The 19,100-nt window shown below is 28.7% G+C and overlaps 1 protein-coding gene across 2 annotated transcripts in view; it reads right to left on the bottom strand.

Moving 5' to 3' along the window:
• The window catches only part of LOC122512679 (ankyrin repeat domain-containing protein 12), a 38,574-nt gene that overhangs the window by 5,499 nt on the left and 13,975 nt on the right, over positions 1-19,100 (bottom strand). For both annotated transcript variants that reach the window (XR_006302656.1, XM_043628669.1), the window contains exons 3-6: positions 16,704-16,919; positions 5,266-5,393; positions 4,542-5,039; positions 3,693-4,204 (exon numbers count right to left, since the gene is read on the bottom strand). Coding sequence is in view for 1 of the 2 variants with exons in the window: in XM_043628669.1 (XP_043484604.1) it covers positions 3,693-4,204; positions 4,542-5,039; positions 5,266-5,393; positions 16,704-16,919 (1,354 nt within the window). In the remaining variant the exon portion in view is untranslated. The remainder of the gene's footprint in view (positions 1-3,692; positions 4,205-4,541; positions 5,040-5,265; positions 5,394-16,703; positions 16,920-19,100) is intronic.

The raw sequence follows: 19,100 nt of genomic DNA, 5'->3' as shown, positions 1-19,100 counted from the left end.
ATTAACCTATTTTTCAACAAAAATACAAAATTTTTGCCAATATTAATTGAATTCTCACAAACAATTTTACTAAAATTGTATTAAAAATATTTGAATTCCTACGAAGAATTTTATTATTTATAATTAAAATTATTGAACAAGAATTTTTTATATAATTGTATTTTCTAGAAGTTTCTCTTTTATTTTTTGTAATTGAATTCTTGTAAAGAATTTTATTAAAAAATTTTGAATAGAATTCTCTTGAGAAATGTTACGAAAAATAATTGAATTTCTGCGAAGAAAAAATTTAAATAACTTTGAAAACAATTAAATTTTCTAGAAATTTTTTTTCTCTTTTGTAATTCAATTCTTGTAAAGAATTTTAGTTAAATTTTAGAGAAAAATTGAATTCTTTTGAGAAATTTTACTAAAATTAATTGAATTTCTGCGAAGAATTTTACTATTAATGAAAATAATTAAAATCTTTATGAGAATTTTAAGAAAATTATTGAAAGTAATTAAATATCTTCTAAAAAATTTATTTTTTTGTAAATAATTGAATTCTTGTGATGAATATTCTTATTTATGAAAATAATTGAATATTTCCGTTTAACTTTATTACAATTCGTGAAATTAATTAAATTTCTGGGAAGAATTTTGATATTTATGAAGATAATTGATTTCTTTCAAAGAAGCGCGTCAAAAATTTTGGAACAATATTAAATATGTATTTAAAAAATTCAACAAAAAGATAAAAATTTTCCATTGACAATTTGTGACAAAATTTCTATTTCAATTCTGTTCAATACAATTTCAATAAAATTTCTTGAAATATTTCAATTTTTTTAAATTTTAATACAATTCTTCAAAACAATTCTATTATTTATAAAATTTGAGTCAAATTCTTCGGAGTAGTTCAAACACTTCTAAAATTAAAAAAATTCTTTGCAAGAATTAAATTATTTTTAATTTAATATTGCAAAGTTACAAAAATTCGAAAATCTTAATAAAATTCCTTGAAACAATTAAATTATTTTCAATACAATTTTAAACAAATTTTATCGAAAAATTTAATTTTCTTTACAAAATTTACGATTTTTATGTGGAAAAAACCTTCAAATTGAATTATTTTAAAGAATTTTATTAAATAGGTATTTAAAAAAAATTAATTCTACAGAATTGTTAGTTAAAAGTACGAAAACTTCAGATGTTCTAAGATTTTAATTTGAAACCTTTTCAAAATTCAATTATTTCTAGAAATTCACGCTATAATGCTTTTAATATTCAATTATTATCTGAAATTTTAACATAAATTAATTTATCAATCCATTTTTATTAGAAAATTCTACGAGAATTCAATTATTTAAATACAAAAATTAATAATTTGTTGAATAATTGAATTTTAATAAAATTTTTAAGAAAAATCAGTTTTTGAGAAATTTTATTAAAACTCAATTAAAAGTAATTGAAATTCTGCGATGAGTTTTATTATTTATTATGATAATTGAATTCCTAAAAAGAATTTTATTATTTATGAAAATAATGGAATTATTTTGAAGAAATTTACAAAAGATTTTTAAATAATTGAAATTGTGATAAGAATGTTATTAAAATTTTTGAAAATAATTGATTTTCAGCTAAGAATTTTGCTATTTATATAAAGATAATTGAAATATTAACGAGAATTTGAAAAAAATTTGTGAATTTAATTGAATTCAACTAAAAATTTTGCTATTTATATAAGTATAATTGAAATGTTGACAAGAATTTTAAAAAAATGTTTGAAAATAATTGAAGTTCTGCAAAAAAATTTTATTTCTTTTGAAAATAATTGAAATCTTGACGAGGATTTAAAAAAAACTTTGAAAATAATTGGAATTTCTGCGAAGAAATACTTTGTGCGCTCTCTTGAATCACGAGATAGAGAAAAACAAACATATATCTTTATTCTTTTCTACTTAATGCATTGCGCACGCTTAAGCCTTTAAATAAACACAAACTACAAATTTTCGCCTTTTGCCTCTCTTTACTTAGTGTTTGTCACATTTACTAACAATTGAATATTTACAAACTGTAATTATAGTAAAAATCGTAAATCTCAAAGAATTTCACACTAAACTTAACCTGTTAATTATTTTTTCAGAATATGCAAATACTTGTAAATTAATCTCTAAAGTCTACTTTTACTGTCTATTTTAAATATAAAATCGATTTTTAGTATTAAATAAAAAGTTAAAGTTAAACTTACAAATTTTGCCCCATTTTTCTCAATCTAGCCATAATGCTCAAGGAACACTTTTGCAAAATATAAAGAATGTAATCAACTGTTTTCATTTTTATTAATAATGGTCTTTAGTCCTAAGCGTCGCGTCCTAAGCTCAAGAGACTCGGGAACGTAATGGATGTGGCGTCTTGGGCGTGTTGTCCCCGGAAGGAAACGATGAAAAAGAATAGAGATATACTATTGTTTTCTTCCATCTCATGCATTACGCGCATGCGTCACGTGGCTTTTTTTGTAGGTTATGTTCACTTGAAAATCGCCTTAGTGCCCTGGTAAAGATTTGATGCCCCAACTCTTTGCCATTGCACTTAAGGGGTTGATAATATTTCTGTCTTATTTTCAATATCTAAATTCTAATACCAAGTGTATTTTGTTTTCGATTCATTTTTAGAAGCCTATAGATTCTCTTGAGTTGGAAGTGTCATTAATGTCGACTAATAATATAGGTGGCGTTGAATATCTTCTAGGCCAAAATTAAAAAGAATGCATGGGGAAATTTACAAAATATATTCTCCTGGATTGAACAACTTTTTGTCTACATATATTCTTATTTTACGTTAGACTGTAAAACTTGTAGCAACTTTTAAAACCATTATATTGATGAGAAGTATTGTTTAATTTTACACAAAAATAGTTTTTATAACATAATCTCCAAATAAATTACAGAATTCATTACGCAGGTTCGAGGTATTCGATTCTTAACGTCGATATAATTCTCGAGTCTGCGCAGTGAATTCTTTAATATATTTTCAGGTTATGTTAAAAACTTTTTTTTGTCAAAATGTCAAATTAATCAAGGATTATCATAAATGTTATGATTTTAAAAGTTGCTACAAGATTTACAGTTTTAACGAAAAATATGAAGTTTTTTAATTCAGAAGAATATGTGTTTTGGGAAGTTTACAATGCATAATTTTAATTTTCAGCCATGAGGACATCCAGCGCCCCTACAGTTTTCAGTCAACTTTCAGGACACTACGATCTATACATTAAAACGCAAGTATCTTCGGGCTGATTTCTAATAATAGACATTCCAAACCGCTTCGGTCTTAAGTTTACTTGTGGAGACATTAAAACCGAAGACCGAAGCTGAATGGGTTGAATGAGGACAGCAATAGTATTCTGTCCTTCTCCAACTGTAACTAACAATTCCAATCCGCTTCGGTCTTAGGTATGCCTGCGGACATTCCAAACCGAAGGCCGAAGCGGAATGGGCCGGAGAAGGACAGCAATAGTATTACGTCCTTCTCCAACTACAATTAAGGTCTAAGCACAGCTGAGCCGGGTACGGGATATGTAACATTTACATACATTCGTCTCCCTCAACCGATTCAGTTGTGCTTAGGCCTTTAAGGATTCCAATCCGCTTCGGTCTTCGACATGCCTCTCAGCATTCCAAAAATCGAAGGCCGAAGCGGAATGGGTAACTCACCGATGAGAACTCCTTAGGACCCGCTGATGATGCGTCGATCTCTCCTCGCCATGTAGTGCGCCACTAAAATCCTTCTTATCCTCCACCTTCGATGATGTTGTTCCACTCTCGGTTGGACTCGTCGTACCACTGGCCGATTGCCCTTGATCCTTCTCCGTCGAATCATTACTATTCGAACTGGCAACAACGTACGGTAATTGATGACTTCGATTCGACGTATTCTTCCCGTTACGAGTGCCCTGCTCCTGCTCCGAAGTCGTACTTTGCGGTATGACAATTTTCAAAGGCGGCACTTTTGGCGCCGAGTCAGATTTCGATCTCTCGCCGTCCTCGCTATCCGACTCGGGTGGCGCTGGCGTCGTTGTTGTCTTTGGATTTGTGCTCGTCGCCACGCCAGTCGACGGCTTTGGACTCGATGCACTCGGACTCTTTCTATCCAAATTCGTCGAACCGGAAATTTGACTATTCTTCCCGGATTGCGCGCCAATGTTTTGTTTACCCGCTTTTGTACACTAGAAATAAAGGTAAAAGTTAATTTTTTGAAAAAGGGAGTTTAAAAAGAGGTTAAAACTCTGCTCACACTGAATTATTAGGGATTTTATTTTTCTAGGGGTTTTTGAAAGTAATTTTCATAGTCACCACCAGAGGTCCGAATAGACAACTCTGGACAATAAAGGCCAATGTACAATAGGAGCGCGAACGACTTTAGCGTCTGTTGACGCTAAAGTCGTTCGAACTCCTATTGTGCATTGATCTCAAAGTCATGAATAGAAACTAAACAAAGAGGTTAAAGAATGTTAAAAAAAAGTTTAAAAAGAAAAAAATCTAAAAAATAACAAAATTCCATACCTTCTCGCTGGCGTTGGCACCACTGCGTCCAGCCCCCTGCCGACCGGAAGTGGTCCCCTTCGCGTTCTCCTTACTATTCTCGGCGTCCTTGCGTTTCTTTTTGCGATTTTCGTCGTCTTGCTCGTCGGTAGTGTCGCCCTCGAAGGGACGCTTCGACGATGGAGACGTTGTCATTGAAGCCTCGTCGATGCCGCCAATTGTTGTTGAAGCCTCGCCCGTTGATGTTGCACTTGAACCGGAACCACCACCACTGCCAACTGTACTTCCACCCGAACCCTGATTGGCTGTTGTTTTAGCGTCCTTCTCCTTCTCAGGGTTGGGCGATGTACTCGCTCCCCTCACCGGCGTCGCCTCTTTCGAGCTTTTAAACTCATAAACGTCGTTATTGTCGACAGACCATGATGACGTACCACCACTATTTGAACTCGGTGATATTGCATTCCCACTGTTCGCAGGAACGGCCGAGGAGCCCTTCGAGGATTCCATTTGATTTTGTCCCTGGACGATTGAATTAAGCTTTAAATTAAGCTGGTTCTACAATAGGTGTTTTTTAGCTAGATGTTCTTTAAGGCCAATGCACAATAGCTTCGCTACAATCAAACTTGAAGTATGAGATGAAGGACAATATATCTCTGTCCTTTTCTAACTCATGCTTTGCGTTCACGAACCACTTTCTATTGTGCACTGGCCTTAACAAAGAAGTAAAAGCAAATTTTGAACATACCTGTGCGTTCACACTACCCTGACGGGAATTGGAGGTGTTTTTCTTTTCATCCCTCGTGCTTCGCACCTGATTGAGACGAAGAGTCACTCTCGGCGAGTTAGCAGTCTGACCAGATCCCAATCTGTCAACTGAAATTAGAAAAAAAACAAACGATTAATTTAATTTTATAGACAAAAAATAAAATATCTTAATTTTTAAATGAGAGAAAAAAGGACAGACGTATCGTTTGCCTTCTTCTAGAAAAGGACATTAGATATTTCTATCCTTTTCTCTCTCGTAGGTAAAAAGAAAAATATGAGTTTTAGAGTTTTCCTTCTGCGCAGGCCTATGAAAAATACTACTTTTTTGGTCACTTATGGTAAGTCTACAATGGACCTACAGTTCAGCAATGCGTCGTTTATGGTGAATATACAATAGAAAAACCCCAAATACGAAGATACGAAAGCCAAAAAAGAAACATAACCTCTAACATTAAATTTTTCCTCTACATTTTGATCCTTATAACCTAAATTTTACGTTTCAGATTCAATTTTCAGTTTTTGCATTAAAAACCAAGAAAGATAAATACTAAAGCTCCTAAAATACGATAATTAGCGAAACGAAGGAGAAAGAGAGAAAAAAAATTTCCAATATGACAAGGTATGACAAGGTCATACTTTTAATCAGAAGCGGTAAAATTGCATTGAAATATATACGAACTTGGATATGTGCCTTGAAAATATTCATAGAAACAAACGGTCCTTGCTTCCGACGATTGCATCAATGTGTATAATTATAGTGATTTCACTTTTTCTCACAATAAACCTAACTGAGAATTTAATAAACATACATGAACACACACAAAACGGGATTTCTATTTTAAAAATAACCACAAAATAACGTATTTTTTCGTCAATTAAGGTGTCTCTACAATAGGATTAATGTCCGAAATTCTTACAATTTTTTCCGTATTTAGGGTGATTCTACAATGAGATTTACGTTATTAGGGTACAGTAATCTTTCGAATTATTGTCATTTGGGGTGATTCTACCATGGGATTTTTTCCAATAGGGAACCATAATCCTTACGATTTCATATGGTATTTAGGGCGATTCTACAATAGGATTAATCTTGTCGGTTGGGAACCATAATCCTGACGATTTTTGCTATTTAAGGTGATTCTACAATAGGATTAATATTATCCCTTGGGAACCGTGATTCTTACGCTTTTTTGCTATTTAAGGTGATTCTACAATACGATTTACATGGTCAAAAGCGAACCACAACTTTAAAATTTGTTTTCTTTTCTCGAAATTTAGGGTGATTGTACAATCGAATTTATACTACAAAAAACGAACCGTAGCTTCAAAATTTTTGTTCTTTCATTTATAGTGATTCCACAATGGGATTTATGTTGTCAAAACGAACCGTAACAATTTTTTACCAAAAGAGCCTCAAAATTTCGTTCTTCATTTTATTAAAATTCGTTTTTCTCTTTAAAAAAACTATTTCTGGAAAATATGAATTTAACAAAGAGAGATTTCTCTCGCCTTTTGTCTTTCTTAAGAAGAAAATTTATCTCGAAAACGTGAAAAATATTTCTTTTTTCTCTAATATATGGAAGAGGAAAACGAGAATAGCATCTAATCTTTCGAAGGATTTTTTTTCTATCTCTCTCTCATTCTCTCATTTTTTCTTTATGCAAGCCAGTGAATCTTATCAGTCGCACAAAAATGGATAATGTTTCAGTCTTTAATGTTTAATTTTACAATAAATTCTTGGACCGATACGTCACGAGTGATTTCAATATCAAAATAAATGCTGACGACAGGAAAAGACAGAGACAGAAATAGAACGTGAGAGTGAGCAAGTGAGAGAGAGGAAAAAAAAAATTTTTTTACGGTATATCACTGCTTTCAATTTTTATACCTCATCTTGTCGAGAAAAATATAATCAAAAACGCAATATTATTCTTTAAATCGCAACAAAAAAAAAGTTCACACAATATTTGCAAATATTAAAGAAAAAAATTAATTTTTGTTAACTTCTATTAATATTATTTTATTTTTCCTCATTTCTTCTACTCTAAAGTTATTAATTCTTCAAGTTATTATTAATATCTCTAAATTATTAATAGATTCATAAAAATTGAAGAGTCACTTATTTCAATTTTTATAAAAATAATCATGATACATAGTAAAGTAATAATAATAATAATAATGAAATTGAAAAAATAATGAAAATATTTATGACATTAATAATAAAAATAATTCACAATAATAATACTAATTTTTTATTATAGGTAACGATAAAAAATAGAAGATAATGTACAGAATACATTATATAAAAAAATAAAGAGAAAATAATAAAAATATTTTGATTTAATTTGTTTTTTTAATTTAAATTTATAAAATTTAAATTTACAAAGGAATATAAATTTAAAAAATAATATAAAATAAAAAATGTATGATAATTTAAAGAGAGAAAATGGTGGGGCTGGGGTGGGTTGAAGTTTAGAGAATATTAAAAGAAACTAACTCGCGATTTTTTTTTATATAAGAAATCTAAGACTGAAGAATAGAGAAGAAAAAAAACAATAAAACTTTCCAATAGAATCGAAATTGAATTATAATATTATTTAGACCTTGAATACTACCAGTTCTATAATTTATGCTATTATTATCATCATCATTTTGAATGTAAATCATTTCCAAGGCTCAATCTTTCAAATATAATTAACTTCTTTTGTTATAAAAGAAATTATCAATTTCATCTTGTCTTCTTTTTTATAAATAAAAATATATATTATAGATTTTTATTTAAAAAAAAAATAATAAAAACCAAAAAGAAAAAATTGCTTTACATTAATGCAATTTACTTACAGAATAAGGAATAAAAAAAAATTAAAAGATTAATAAAAAATAAAAAGAATAACAAAAATTTATAAAATTAAAATCGCATTTTTTTATAAAAAAATTTCTATTTCATATTATATTTTTACTTATTTATATAATATACTTAATTTTTATTTTATTTATTTACAATTTTTTTATTTTCTTTTCATTTTATTTATTTATAATTTTTTTTATTTTTACTTTATTTATTCACCAATTTTTTTTTATTTTATTTATTTAATTTTTTTTAAATTTTACTTATTTATAATTTATTTAATATTCATTTCATTTATTTGTAATTTATTTCATTTATTTATAATTTATTTAATTTTCATTTTTTATAATTATATTTTTATCTCGATTTTTACATAACAATTCTTAATAATTTACTTAAAAATAAACTATTAATTTATTTTTTTTATTGCTCTATTATTATTTAGTTAATATTATATTATTGTTATTTACTATTATTATTATTATTATTATTATTATTATTATTATTATTATTATTTATTATACATCAATTTTGATTTATTTTTATTATTTGCTCATAATTATTTTGTTTTTATTTGTTATTATTAATCATTTATTACTTATGTGTTATTAATATTCATTTATTATTTTATATTTAAATATTTTATTTTTATTTATTATTTTGTATTTTTATATTTAAATATTTTATTTTATACCTATTATTTATTATTATTGGTACTATTATTACTTTACATTTTTAAATTTATTTATATTTTATATTATTTATTTATTATTGTTATTATTATTATTTACTTTTTATTTTTATTATTATTATTTACTTTTTATTATTATTAATATTGTTATTATTATTTACTTTTTATTATTATTATTATTATTTACTTTTATTATTATTATCATTTACACATTAATTTATTAACTAACTATTTTTTTAAATTTCCTCATTCCTCAAAAAACAGAAAGAAAAATCCACCAAGAATTTATATACCGTTTTATCGCAACAATCAGATCATTTAAAGATGGCAAGGAAAAAAATCTGTTACTCACATTTTGAATTTAAAGGGACTCGCACTGTTTACAAAAAATATCCCATTTATTTTTACTCTAATTTACCCCAAAAAGGTTTATAGTGAAATTAGAGGCGGGGTGTAAAAATAACCATCATTCCGATTAATAATAATAAAAAATTCGATTTCAAGATCAAGAAACGAGAATAATAAATAATACCCCTTATCTCGAACAGTGAACTTGTTGAACTTGTGGGAGAATGAAGAATATATCTATATATATATATATATATATATATATATATGTATACACATAGTATATAATAACGAATACCTGGCAATTTTCAATGCTCGAAGCGTTTTTGTTCCAAGTGGCTCGAATCGGACACGTATACGACGAGTCTGCGCGCATTAACACGTGTATATAAATATTTTCTATCAAAAATTTCCAAAAAGTGTGAAAAAAGTCTCTATTTTGGAAAAATTAAAATCGTCTTCAATTATAAAAAGAACAAACAAAAAAAAATCAGTCACTATTTAGTCACCCGATAGAATAAATATTGTCAGAGCGCAAACTCCATTTTCCTGATAAATACACACACACACACACGGACACAAATACAGACACATAGAAAGAGAAGAGGAAAAAAAAATTTAACGTTGTGAGATGGCCCTTTAAATCACACACCAGTCTTGTCTTCTCTCTCTCTCTCTCTTTTTTCCTTTGTTATCCCGTTTGCGCGCACGAGGAATTTTTTTTCTCGCACTTTTTCGGCAAGTGTATATAGGCACTCAGTGTGTCTCTAGTAGAAAAAAATTTGTTTGTCCATTGATATTATTTTTCTTTCGTCTAAAAAAAAAAGGAAGAAAGAGTGAGGAGTGTTTAAAATGCAAAAAATGGTTTTAATTTTCAAACACGAGTTTTGTATTAAACACTTGCACTTGTCTCTATACTGGCGTCATCATCGTCTCCGGCACTGGGCTTTGTAAAAGTGTCTGTAACCTGGGACACGAATGTTCACGAGGTTAGACGAATTGAGCCGAAAGGCCGAGCAAGAGAGAGAGAGAGAGAGATTCCAGCGAAGCGGCGGCAGCAGCTCCAGTATTATGGAGAGAGAGGAAGAGGTGCGAAAGGAAGACTTTCTCTCTCTCTCTCTTAGTGTATATTCCACCTCTTTTTCTCTCTCAGTATATTCTTCTCTCTCTTTCTATCCCAATATATTCTCTTTCTCACTTTATCCCTGCTTTCTCTCTCTCTCTCTCTCGCTTTTTTCTATCTTTTTCGCTCTCGCACTCTACTCAGACAGCAAGAGTTTGTAAGAGAGAGAGAGAAAGAAAGAGACAGAGAAGATGGGAGAGAAAGAGACAGGGAGAGTTTGTGTGTGTGAGAGAGAGAGAGAAATAGACAGAGGGAGTAAGAGAGAGAGAGAGAAAAAGAGACAGAGTGAGAGAGAGAAAGTGACAGAGAGTGAGTGTGAGAGAGACAGAGAGAGAATATCCCTATACTAGGAAGGGGGGGGGGGAGTAGTTAGTTCCGTGTAGAAGGATAGAAAAACAATTCCAAAAATGCCATTTTTTTCTCTCCTGCGTTTTAGTCAATGAGAATTTTATTATAAATTTTCCGAATAGAGATCAAGGAGATTCTGTTTGAGGATTTAAATGGAATTTTGACGCCCTCTTCTTGTGCGCTCGCTCTTCTATCATGTTTTCTCCCACCTTCGGACACTCTAAGCTCCCCACCCTACCCCCACTCCCTCTCTCTGTCTCTCTCTCTTCCTGAATACAAAACAGAGTAAGAATATTATACATGAATCAACTTTTGGAGTGGGACAAGATGCAACTTCAGAAATTACTTACAATTTAAGCGATGAAGCTAGTTGTTAAAAATTACATTTTTGGATTTTTTAAAAAAAATCAAAGAGAGAAGCTAGTAGTTAAAAATTAAACTTTGAATTTAAAAAAAAAAGAGTGAAGATAGTACTTCAACATTACTCCTTTGAATTTTTTTAAAAGCTAAGGCCTCGACTCTACTTTTGAGGCCTCTGTTTTTTTTTAAACCATCTAAAAATGGCACTTTGGATTTTGTAAAAAAAAATTACAAAATTTTGTAAAAAAAAGGCCTCAAGATTTTAGTCTTGAGGCCTATTTTAAAATAAGATCCTAGAGAGAGGATAGTAGTTAAAAATTACTCTTTGGATTTAAAGAAAATCCAAGAGAGAGGCTAGTAGTAAAAATTACATTTTGGATTTTTTAAAAAAAGTGAGTGGCTAGTATAATAATTTTTATTAAAAAAGAGGCCTCAAGACGAAAGTCTTGAGGCCTCTTTTTTTATAAAAATTCAAGAGAGAGAGAGAGAGAGAGAGAAGGAATTTTAGACTCGACAAAAAATTACTAAAGACCAAGTGGAAAACAATAGCTAAAATAATGGAAAAAAGACCCTTTCATACCAATCATAAAAATCGAATTTTAACCTAATCAACCTTTAAATTTAAAAATTTAAAAATTATTTAATTTTTAAATTTTTATCTTCAAAACTGCAACTTTAAAACTTTCAGGCCACTTTTGGCTAAAATCGTTTACAAAAAGTACATTCAGAACATTTTCGACTGAATTTTAGCCTTAAGAGTATATGATTTTAAGTCCTAAGTTATGATTTAACCCATATTTTTGAATTTACAAATAAGATACTTTTCATTTTTCACTTTAGCTATACTTTTTACTTTGGTTTCAAAATGTAAACGTTTTCACACTCAATAATCAATATTTATAAATTTTAGAAAAAAAGTGTTCTACATTTATAAAAAAAAATATTTTCTTTTATAAAAAATGTTTTCTAAGTTTAGAAAAAAATATGTTTTAAATTTAGCAAAAAAAACCTTTCTTTCCATTTTTAAGAATAAGAAAAATATTTCACATAATTGTTTATAAAGAATATATTTTATAATATTGCAACTTAAAAATCGAATTTCAAGCTTCTTAATCTTCAAATTTTTAATTTTAACCTTTAAAAATTTTTGAAATTTTAACCTTTAAAACCTTTTGAAATTTTACTTATAGTCCCCTTTTGTTTGAAACCGTTTACAAGAACGAAGTTCAAAACCATTTTTCACTGGATATTAACCTCGAGAGTACGATTTTAAAATCCTAAAGTTATGACTTAGATAGTTTTTTTGGAAAATATAGGCTCTACTTTTCAATTTGACTTTACTTTTTACTTTACACACAGAAAAAACAAACTCTAGATTCGTTTACATCTTAAAATTAAAATTATTGAAAAGCAGTCTATTTTTATAAATTTAAAACTATGAGTTAAGTCAATGTTAGAATATAAAATAATACTTTTAAGTTTCAGTTAAAATTAACTATTTCTATTCTAAAACAATTTTAGTCAAAAGTCCCGTGCAGAAATCGCCACTTTTGTTCCCGATTACCGCCCTGGCCCCGGTCGGGATTTCATGATCTGGCCCCGACTTCGTGGCCCCGACCAGGACCAGACCGGGTTTGCCCAAGGATCTACAAACAGCGCACAATGGGATTTTTTTTACAATTTACTGTTCAAAACTGTCTACAGCCTACAATTCTTAACCGGTTTCAGTATTCTTTATTTTAAATTAAAGGCGAATAAATTCTTAAGACATCCCTTAAGGTCAATTTTTTAGTTCTTAATTGTTTATAATTTTTATTTTCAATCAAAGTTAACAAATTAATACAATTTTTCAAAAAAGGAGGCTTATTTTCTTATTCCGTTGCTGCATATGATCTGAATCAGTTCAAATTAATACAATATGACCACCATATAATTAATAAAACAGAAAGTAATTTATATCAATTGTTATAAACAATATTAATTAACAAATAGTTAACTTTGATTTCTTTCCACTAAAAAATGTTTTTTTTACCTTTTCTTTTTAATTTAAGTTCATTTAAAGAATATTTGCCCTTTTTGATTATAAAATAACTTATTTAAATTGTTATAAACAATATTAATTAACAAATAGTTAACATTGATTCCTATTCCACTAAAAATTTTTTTTTCACATTTTCTTTTTAATTTAAGTCTATTTAAAGAATATTTGTCCTTTTTGATTAAAAAATAACTTATTTAAATTGTTATAAACAATATATTAAATAACAAATAGTTATGTAACTTATGCTCCTGTCCACCAAAAAAATTTTTTTTCACGTCTACTTTTTAATTTAAGTTCATTTTAAAAATATGTGTCCTTTTTGTTTAAAAAATAACTTATTTAAATGGTTACAAATAATATTAATTAACAAATAGTTAATTTTTGTTCCTTTCCACCAAAAATTTTTTTTTCACGTTTACTTTTTTATTTAGATAATGTTAAAAGACCACGGATATATAATATTAAATATTTAAATAAGTTATATTATAAGCAAAAAAGACATATATTCTTTAAAAGAACCTAAGTAAAAAAGAAAATTTGCAACAAAAATTTTCTGTTGGACAGGATCATAAGTTAACTATTTGTTAATTAATGTTGTTTATGACAATTGAAATATATTACTTTATGGGTTTTTAATTGTCTGCTGGTAATATTGGATTAATTTGAACTGATTTAGAGCATGTGCAGTAACGGAATAAGAAAATAAACGTCCGTTTTTAAAAAATTGTGTTAATTTGTTAACTTTGATTGAAATTTGAAAATAAAAATTATAAACAATTAAAAACTCAAAAATTGTCCTCGAGGGATGTCTTAAGAATTTATTCTCCTTTAATTTAAAACAATAGGACAAACGCACCAATTGTCGAAGGTGAACCATTTGTCGATGTTATCATGGTGATAACCAAAAATATTGCCTAAAATGTTAAATTTTTTTGTGGTTATAATATTAACATATTATTTTTGACATTTATAACTCTTAAAAACTCTTAATTGTTTTTCACACTTAAATTGAAATTCCATGTTTAAGGCAAAAAAATAAATTATTATTAATTAATAATTTTTAGTATTATTGTGAATTATTAATAATGAAAAAATTTTTATTATTTTAAAAAATAGTTAAATTATAAATAATATAGAATAAATAATTAAATTAACAATTTTTACCATATTATTATGATAAACATATTAATTTATATATATATATATATATATATATATATATATATATATATATATATATATATAACATACATTTTTAATAATTTTTCTATAAATAAATATGATACAGTCAATTTATTATGATAACACTGTATATAACGGTCCCATGATTCAAAAGGAAGTTTAAGCGAGGTCGCTTCCAAGCTTGCGTGGCTATGCGGTATGTGTATTCGACTTGCGTCCTCGAGGTCTAGGGTTCGGTCCCCCGTGCGTGCGATATTTTTCCGTCTTAGTTTTAAGTGTTTTGTGTATAATTCTTAATAATGTTACATAAAGTATAGGTTTAAATAATTATTAACAATAATAATAATTATAAATAATTATTAATTTAAATAAGATAGTCTGTCTAAATTAATGAAAGAAAATAAGAAAAATATTTTTTTTAAAAACTTAGTCCAATAAAAGCAATTCTAATAACTATTTACATTTTTAATGACACTCATAAAAGTTTATTTACTACAAAAATATTAATAATAATCATTAATATTGAAGTAAATACTCCCCATTCTTTAATAATCAAATAACAAGCTTTAATATAATAAAATGCAGTCAGTATTGGAATTCTACCTGGGTAGCGAAAAGATCGGGGGAAATCCCATGGCCCCGACCGGGTCCCGACAGGGCGGCCAGATCGGGCAAAGTGCCATGGCCCCGGTCAAAATTTCTGCACGGGGTGGATTGAATGTAAGATTTATTTTTTAGTCTTAGTTTTTATATGAGAACGGTTCGATTTTATAAAAACGTTGCAAACTTGTGCCTCATATAATTTAATTATTTTACAACTTAAAAATCGAATTCCAACTTTTTTTAGGGTTAAATTTTATATTTTAATCTTTAAAATCTTTTGAAATCTTACTTTCAGTTCACTTTTCGCTAAAAACCGTTTATAATCAGAACTTCTAAAACCATCTTCGACTGAATTTTAACCTTAAGAATATATGATTTTAAGTCCTAAGTCCTGAAGTTATGACTTTAAGAGTCTTAAAATTTAAAAATAGACCATTTTCCACTTTTTGGCTACTTTTTACTTTGTTTCTAAGATTTTAACGATTGCAGACTGGTTTTTCTATAGGCTTTTCGCTTTGGATACATTTTACTTTAACTTTGAAGGTTTCGAAAATTTTGACTTTTGAAGATTGCAGACCTCGGTTTTTCTATAATTGTATAACGTATAATATATGTGTACTGTGCTGTAAATTAAAGGCATGGCGAATTTGTATTATCGGGACCGATATCGCGAGGAAAAGAAAACATTAATTCTTAGTCACGTAGCAACTACAGAGGTATAAATTGAAAATGGTTGAAGGTGGTGATGATGAGGAGTAGAGGAGGGGACGGCGGTTGAAAACATTTAAAAGATAAAAGAACCTATTATTAACCATGTTTTATAGTATAGAATGTATATCTATATTGAAAAACATATATACCTAATACACTATCAAGAATATGTATGAATTCATTTGCAGTTAAGAAGATTCTATATTTGAACTAATTTTCTATTTTTGCGAAACAATTCAAAATGTAAGTATCACAAATTGGTACGTTAACCAATTTAATTATTGTTTTTAATTATTGTTTTCATAAAAACACAATAATTTACTATTATTTTGACATTAAAACTTTATTTAAAGTCATATTTGCTTTAAAAATTTATATATCTTCTCATTACAAGAAAAAGATTTTTATAAAAAGAAACATAAAAGGCATTTTTTCACTATTAAGTGTAGTAGAAATTTAAGTAGTTTACAAATTGGGACATTTACCTTATATCTAATACTAATACTAATTATATAATTTTCATTCCTTTTGCTACTTGGAGGAATCTATATTCCATATTCTAATTCCATGTCCTGTCTGTACGCATCTATTTGCTCCTATATTCTTGACAGTGAATGTAATAATTTGCCTGATATCGATAAATGGTTAAATATTTTGTCATCAACGAAACCTCCTCCCATTGTTGACAGTGAGTGTAATAATTTGCCTGCTATGAATAAATGGTTAAATATTTTGTCATCAACGAAACCAATTTCAATTAAAAAGTTTTTAAATGTTTTTATTAAAGTTTTGTCTGCTCTATTGAATTCGCGTAACTCCCTTGTAATCACATAAATACATGTGTTGTAAGCAAGAGTAAATAAATATAATTTTAATTAAATTGTAAATGTTTCAAATAAAAATGTAATTTATTCATTTAAATACAGAAGTCCGTTAAGGATTTAATCATTGATTAACTTTTAATCGAAGTTTGTGAAACTGATCCTTCATTACTTTGTTAAATTGAATAGCCGAATTATTTTAAATTATCGCATAAATATAAATTTTCATTTATTTTAAATAATTATTAAAAGATTTTAATTTTTAAGTATTGAATTTGAAAAAAACAAAATTTGAAAGAAATGCAAAAAAATAATATAGAATAAGTATAAACTTTTTCTCACCTTTGTTTTGCGGTGGTGTTCTCCGCATTTCACAGGGGGCTCCACTGTCCTCTGCAACGAGAACAGCAGCAGTGCCAGCGGAGCGTTGTTGATAATGTTGATAATGCTCCGACTGATCGTTGGATAGCGCTGCAATATCCGATGGAGAACGTGGGCTGTCCGCAGTCGTGACCGTTGTAGTAGTCGCTTCGTCCGGTGAACTTGCCCCCGTAATATCTACACAAAAAAACACAGACACATACATACAATTATAAGACACACTTTATTCCCTATTTCGAAACTTTTTTTAAAAAAAAAAGAAACCCATATTTCATACCTTTTAAAAACTTTATTTCTACCCCACCTTACATCTTACACCTAACGGTCTACGAATAATCTTATAACCTAAGGTTAGATTTTCCCCTTATATTTTTACTTTCTCATCACATGAAAAGGTATTATTTTTTGTATGTACCTCTTATTTCTGAAAAAAGAGACTTAATCCTCCTTTAAGGCACACTCACGCTCACACTACCTAGTAAAACATCGCTGAATTTTCAACATAGAAAATTTTAATCTGACCCATTTGTTTCTAGGTGACCTCCAACAAAATTCGCAGTCTTTTTCGGAGGAGTAATTGTGCAACACGAGTTCACGAGGGGGTGGGACGAGGGTTGATTAAAAAGAGAATATTTCTCTATTGTGACAATACTTTCGTAACGAAAGAATGATTAGATATAGGTAGAATAATGATGATGGTTGGAGAAAAATAAAGTTCGGATCTATTTTTTCTTTTTTTGTTTTTGTCTGCTAAATTTCGACTATTTAAAACTGTGGTGGTGTCATCTGGCGGTTCGCCGGGGAAACACCGTACGCGAACGCGCTCGATGTGCTTGCGAACACGGCCCCTCGCGAACTGGTGGCCATATTGCGTTGCTACGGTCGTCGCAAATGGCTCCGCCTTTCCCGCACTACTTCTATATGGAAGCCCCCTACCCCCCTTCTCCTCACACCCCCCCCCCGTTCATCCTATATACAACACACCACCATCAAACAATCGGCAACCCAACCCCGAGAGAGAGAGATGTGCCCCAACCGCAACACTTTGGCAAGCCATATCGTTTTTTTCGAATTCTAACTATTGATTCTAAAAAAATTCTGATAACAATTTTTCCTTATAGGTAAACTTTATATGAAAGAATTGGCTATGATAAATTTGAAGCCTATAAATTTAAAAAATTTAGAAGTAAACTATAGTTTCTTTCTACCAGCAATTTAGTAGCTTTTTAAAACTGAAAATTAGTCAAAACTGTTACTATAATTCAAGAAGGAAACGAATCCTTTAGTACCTTGATATAGTTACATAACTATTTCAAGATACTTGCCAAAAAACGACTAGTTTAGATTAAAAGAGGACTTGAACCATAAGCCTACCTATAAGTGTACCCTGTCTTATAAAATATTTTAAAAATTTTGTCTATATTCATACCCTACCTTATAAGTAAAATATTTAAAAAATTTGTTCAATACTCATACCCTACCTTATAGGTAAAAAATTTTAGAAAAAAATGTATCTATACTCATACCCTACCTAATGGGTCAAATATTTTAAAAAATCTGCCTATACTCATTCCAATTATCAGAGCCAATTCTTTTATATAGTTTATGTAAGTAAACTATAGTTTACTTCTAATTATCAAAGCCAACTCTTTTATATAATTTATCTATAAGGTACAGTATGGGTATAGTAAACATTTTTTAAATATTTTATAAGGGTGGGTACATTAGGTAGGCATAAGATTCAAATATAATCTTACTGAAATAGCTTAACCAACTATTTAAAGGTAAAAACGCGAATTCGTTTACTACCTCAATTAAAAACAATTTTAACTCATTTTTAGTTTAAAAAAACTACTAATTGCTGGTAGAAAACTACTAATTCGTATTTTTTAAAATTTCAAATTAGTTAGAAGACTTACTACATGAATTAGTAGTTTTCTACTAACAATTAGTAATTTATTACTAGAAAATAATAGTTTACTACTGGAAAATATTAATTTACTACTGGAAAATAGTAGTTTACTGCAAGAAAATAGTAGTTTAATGCTATCAAATAGTAGCTTAATACTATAAAATAGAAGTTTAGTACTATAAAAAAGAAGTTTAATAGGGGGCGCATGATTATTCCCCAAATATCATTTTTCCAAAATGTCATTTTACCGAACTGCACTTTTGCGAATACTCATTTTTGCGAAAAGCCAATTTTGCGAAATGTCACTTTTGCGAATTGTCATTTTTGCGAATCGACATTTTTACGAATTGTCAATTTTCCGAAGTCATTTTTGCGAATTGTCATTTTTACGAAAAGACATTTTTGTGAAATGTCATTTTTGCGAAAAGACATTTTTGCGAAAAGTC

This window comes from Leptopilina heterotoma, unplaced genomic scaffold (assembly GCF_015476425.1).
Source record: "Leptopilina heterotoma isolate Lh14 unplaced genomic scaffold, ASM1547642v1 Lhet_123, whole genome shotgun sequence".
In the NCBI taxonomy this organism is placed as follows: Eukaryota; Metazoa; Arthropoda; class Insecta; order Hymenoptera; family Figitidae; genus Leptopilina; species Leptopilina heterotoma.
This window is presented reverse-complemented; position numbering and strand designations above follow the sequence as displayed.